A 5000-nucleotide genomic window follows, 5' to 3' on the forward strand; every position below is an offset into this window, starting at 1 on the left:
CTCTGTATAGGGTCGCAACAAATAAAAGGTTGGGAAACAGTGATTTAAAGAGCAGGGAAGATAAATTGCTTTTGATTTAATTCTCCTAGCTTGATGCCTTAACAATGGGAGACCTTTGCCTTCTTCAACACAATTACCATAGAATTAGGACATTCAGAACTAAGTGATCGTAGCCATTCCACCTTCATTATTTTGAGTACAAACACAAATGTCATTAATTATTTATCTTAAATATTTAATTTTGTACACCGTAACAAAAATGATGAAGTTATATAAATAGAAGTGTGATTTGAAGATTAGATGGTTGATAAGTATATAGAGAAAACAATACTAGAAATTTTTTTATTGTTGGAAAGACACCACAAGGTTATATTACATAGTGTGTATGTATATGATAACATAATAATTTAACAATAAATAAATAGATATACAATACATAAGTCATTGAATGGATACTATATGTAGAGGTTGTAACAATATCATAAATATACCAGTATTTAGATATTGACGTATATACCCCTTCCTCTTTCTCTCTCTCTCACCCACTCTGTCTGTCTGTTTCCATCTGATTCTGTCTGTCTGTCTATTTCTCTCTTATTGTTTGTCTCTCTGGTTGTTTGTTTGTCTGTCATTCAGTCTCTATTTCTGTCTGTCAGTCAGCCTATTTGTCTATCTGTCTCTGACTCTATGTTTGTGTGTCTCTGTCTCTTTCTCTCTCTCTCTCTCTCTCTCTCTCTCTCTCTTTATATATATATATATATATATATATATATATATATATATATATATATATATGTGTGTGTGTGTGTGTGTGTGTGTGTGTGTGTGTGTGTGTGTGTGTGTGTGTGTGTATGTGTGTGTGTGTGTGTGTGTGTGTGTGTGTGTGTGTGTGTGTGTGTGTGTGTGTGTGTGTGTGTGTATGTATGTATGTATGTATGTATGTATGTATGTGTGTGTGTGTGTGTGTGTGTGTGTGTGTGTGTGTGTGCACATATACTCTTTCTATCTGTTTATCAATCAATCTGAAAACATTACAATTACAGAGTAATCACAGGGTTGCCATTAATCATGCTCTATTTTAGGCACAGTATAAACGTATATAAGCTTATTGGTAAATATCAGTAATTCAAGGACTCTCGTGCACTGAAAATGTTATCTTTAATATTAAGCATTTCAGATTCACAATATATTTCTTTACTGATGAAGCGTTCCAAGATCTTCAGATATGGATAATAGAATCGACACATTTTAATCTCTTTCATGAGCCTTTCCTCGCTCGCTTGACTCCGACTGACCTCCGCTGCTTAATTTCTGGAATATATTGAGCAATTTTCGACGGCGGCAGATGAAACAGGATGCCTGAGGCGACGAATACGGGTATGCTCCCTGCTGTTGCTGTTGCGACCCAAAGCCTGGCAGGGGCGAAGGGTAGGGGATCACGTGCACGTCTTGTGGTCGGCTGGCTGACTGCGGCGCGGTGGTCGTTTCGGTGTTCCTCCGGAATATGTTTTGCAGGAGCCCAGCTATTCCTCCCCGTCGAGGCCTTGGGGTGGTGGTCGTCGCTACGGGAAGAAGAGCGAATCAGCTAAAGCTATTGTTTTCCCCTTTCATAATCACTCCTCTTATCCGCTAGTATAACCTTGCTGTATTAATTCTTGGATAGTCTGTCCCTGAGGACGCCGTGAGGCCCCGCCAGCGCCCAAGGGCCCGGGTCTTGGCTGGGGTCTGAAGACAAGCACAGGCTGAGTAACGCCAGCCACCGGCGAAGGCGTCGTCGAACCGCCGCTTAGTAGCTCGGACAGTATCGGAACGTAGACGTCCACACTGACGCTGAATGGTGACGGCGCAGCTGTGGTCGCTGGAACGGCAAACAACATCGTAAAGGTTTGAATCAGAGGTCTGAAATAATACACACAAGAAAAGCAAATCTGGTGGACATCATATTGCCACCATTGCGTCACTTTTCTTTCGTCATATCACAGAAGAGACTAAGCTTGAGGTATCTTGTGGCGGAGTCCCCTTGTGACCTCAACATGCAGTGCAAGGTCTGACGGCCTCCAGCTGCCCGTGTTGACCCTGTCCGATATGGCCGCCATACGGAAGGTTTTGAGGCAAGCTGACGCCAGGGGGTCTGGGAGGAGGGGCCGGAGGTCTGGGACCCGCTGGTCTGGCCAGAAGGACATCCAGGTGGTGGAGGAAAGGTCGAGCTACCGGTCTGGAAGTAGTGGTAGTGGGACGCAAACCGGGCACAGGGTAGTAGAGGATGTTGGGCGCCGGGAGTGCCACGACTTGGCTGGGGCGCGGCGGCGGGGCGGGGGGCGCCGGCGCTGTGTCTGGAATGGGATTAGCCTTGCCCCTGTACAACTTGCCTTTGCGATATGTGTTGGTGCATATATATCACATCTTACACACTCACACACATATATATGTGTGTGTGTGTGTGTGTATGTGTGTATGTGTGTGCGTGCGTGTGCATATGTATGTGTGTGTGTATATGTATGTGTGTATATATATATGTATGTGTATATATATATATATATATATATATATATATATATATATATATATATATATATTTAAATATATATATATAAGTATGTATGTATAAATATGTATGTATATGTAAGTCATATGTCATATGGTAAGATAATACAGGCTGATAATTTGACTCAATTTGATTTCGATACAAATACATATAAACATATGAAATGCGGCCACAATAAGACTAGCACAAAAGTAGTGACGGTTCGCACCCGCCAAGGAGTCCTCATCGGCCGAAAGAATTTCGTCCGATGCCGAATCCTGGATGGACCGGAAACTTCTCGAATTTTATCCTGATCTTGGTGTGGCTGTCTATCTATGTACATATGTTATAATGTTCATATTTCTATTCATGTAAAATTATACATTCATGCATGTATATGCACACACACACACACATACAGCAATGATGATAATGATAATAAGTTTTAAAATATTTAAAACATCTATAATGATATTGATTATCATCATTATCATTGCTGTTGTTATGAACATGATAATCATCATTATCATTATGAATATCATATCTTTTGTCATTTATACTATTATCATCACTACTATTACAATTACTAGCTACTATTATTGCCAATATCATCATCACTGTTACCATTGTGTTATTATCAATTTTGCCTGATCTTATTACTATTATCATCATCATCAGTTTGTTATTTTTTTGGGAACGCCATACTGATATGTTTACCATTATTACCAATATTGTTAGCTTTGTTGATCGTATATCTTTTATATTTTTTATATTATCTTATTACTTTCACTATCATCTTTCTTTGTTATCACTATTTTTCTTGTTACTGTGAGTGAAGACTATCAAGATTTACTATCCTAAAATTCAAAGAAACCATCGGGACAATGGGAGTCAACGCAAGAACAGAGCCTCACCTCTAGTCTGTGTGTTGGTGCGATTGAGGTACGACATGAGCGTGTTGAGAGCTGACACCACGCGACCGTACTCCTCCTGCGACACCGCTGGTGCCTCCGTCGTGGTCGACCCTGTGCCAAAACTGATGCTGAAGGGTGGCGGACGTGTAGGAGGAGGATCCTGAGGGGCGGGGTCCCTTGGAGGAGGTGCGGGAGCACCGATAACGCTTTGCTGAGGGCCTGCGACAGGCGAAGGGTTGGCAGGAGCGCCCCCACCGCCGCCCACAGACACGGAACCGGGTGCTGCGCCTGCACTTTGGCCCCCCGACGTCGATGTTGATGTAGAGCCTCCACCACAGCCTCCCCCTGCTGCTGCTGCAGCTGCCGCCGAACCAGGCCCTGTTGAAGTGCTCGTCGACGCCCCGCCTCCTCGACAGCCACTATTGAATTGAGGATATGGGTACGGGTATGGGTAGGGAGGGTAGGGTGGATGATAGGGATATTGGTTCGGTGGATAGGGATATTGTGATGAAGGATACCCTGGATATCCAGGTGTAAGTGGCGAGAAAGATCCAGGTCTGTACCCTGGGTAGGGATTAGGACTGGGAGCCCCTGGCCGGTTTGTGAAGCCAGGATTCGGGGCACCTGTTAGGAATCCACTAGAGACCGGGATTGGGGCGGGAGGGCCAGGTAATGGGGGAGGCGCTGGCGGATACACTGGTTCATTGATAGAAGCCTCAAATTGCTGGTTCTGTCCCGAAACCCTCTGAGACAACGAAACTTGAAATCCAGAGCCGGAACCTTGAGAATTTGGGAGATTAATAATAGGCACCGAAAGTGGTGACTGGGTAGCTGGGGGCCTTGAGATCGATTCTTTATTAAAATCGTCCTGCAGTGCAACAAGTAGCTGAAGGGCGTCCTGTAACTGCTGCCGGGTTGGACCTCTGCGGGTTGCGGGGGTGATGGGAGGCAAAGTGGTACCACCTTGTGACATCAACAGACTCAGGCGATCTATAGCCTGTGGCGGAGGCAGTGTCGTCGTGGTTGGTCGTCGCGGGAAGCCCAAAGGGTTGTTTGGATTTGTTCTGCTGGGGACTGGTCGGAAAATTGGCCTGTTAGGGCGGGGTCGTAAGTTATTTCCTATACTTTGTCTTATGTTATTGTTAACATCTGGCCGTGGACGGGGCCTCAGAGCAGGTCGTCGAGGTGGTGGGCGGAGAGTGGACCGCGAGGATGCCTCAGGTTCTAACTCATGCACGTCTTGGTCTTCTGTTACTACCGGGACAGCCCCTGGGATTTTGGAGATGTTGAGTGGCACTTCGTTGTCGGGGGAGGAATTTTCCGCTCTCGCTCTTATTGGTTCCTGCTCTTGATATATCTGGTAATCATAGTAATAGTAGTCAGAATAGTCATAGTAGTAATAGTTGTCGTAGGCGACGTAGTCAGGATCAGTTGATTGAATGTTCAGATGAATGTCTGCACTCTGAAGCTTTGTAGTTGTAGTCATAGCTTCTGGTATGTTAGAAAATGTTTCAGCATGACTGTTGATTGTAGGAGTAACTTGGCCTAACTGCTCACTTTCA

At 44.4% G+C, this 5000-nt stretch overlaps 1 protein-coding gene across 3 annotated transcripts in view; it reads right to left on the reverse strand.

Annotated features, from left to right (window-relative positions):
• Nucleotides 1-744: 744 nt before the first annotated feature.
• Nucleotides 745-5000, reverse strand: part of LOC122245887 (uncharacterized) — a 6608-nt gene continuing 2352 nt past the window's right edge. The window contains exons 1-2 of one of the 3 annotated variants that reach the window (XM_043004004.2): nt 3439-5000; nt 745-1562 (exon numbers count right to left, since the gene is read on the reverse strand). The exon at nt 3439-5000 is cut by the window's right edge and continues 2352 nt beyond it. In XM_043004004.2, coding sequence (XP_042859938.2) covers nt 1249-1562; nt 3439-5000 — 1876 coding nt within the window. In that variant the 3' untranslated portion in view covers nt 745-1248. Of the gene's footprint in view, nt 2334-3438 lie in introns of all 3 variants that reach the window. The other 2 variants (XM_043004021.2, XM_043004013.2) reach the window with 2 other exon arrangements.

Source organism: Penaeus japonicus, unplaced genomic scaffold, assembly GCF_977035675.1.
Source record: "Penaeus japonicus unplaced genomic scaffold, GWHDUDI00000001_assembly GWHDUDI00000018, whole genome shotgun sequence".
Taxonomy (NCBI): Eukaryota; Metazoa; Arthropoda; class Malacostraca; order Decapoda; family Penaeidae; genus Penaeus; species Penaeus japonicus.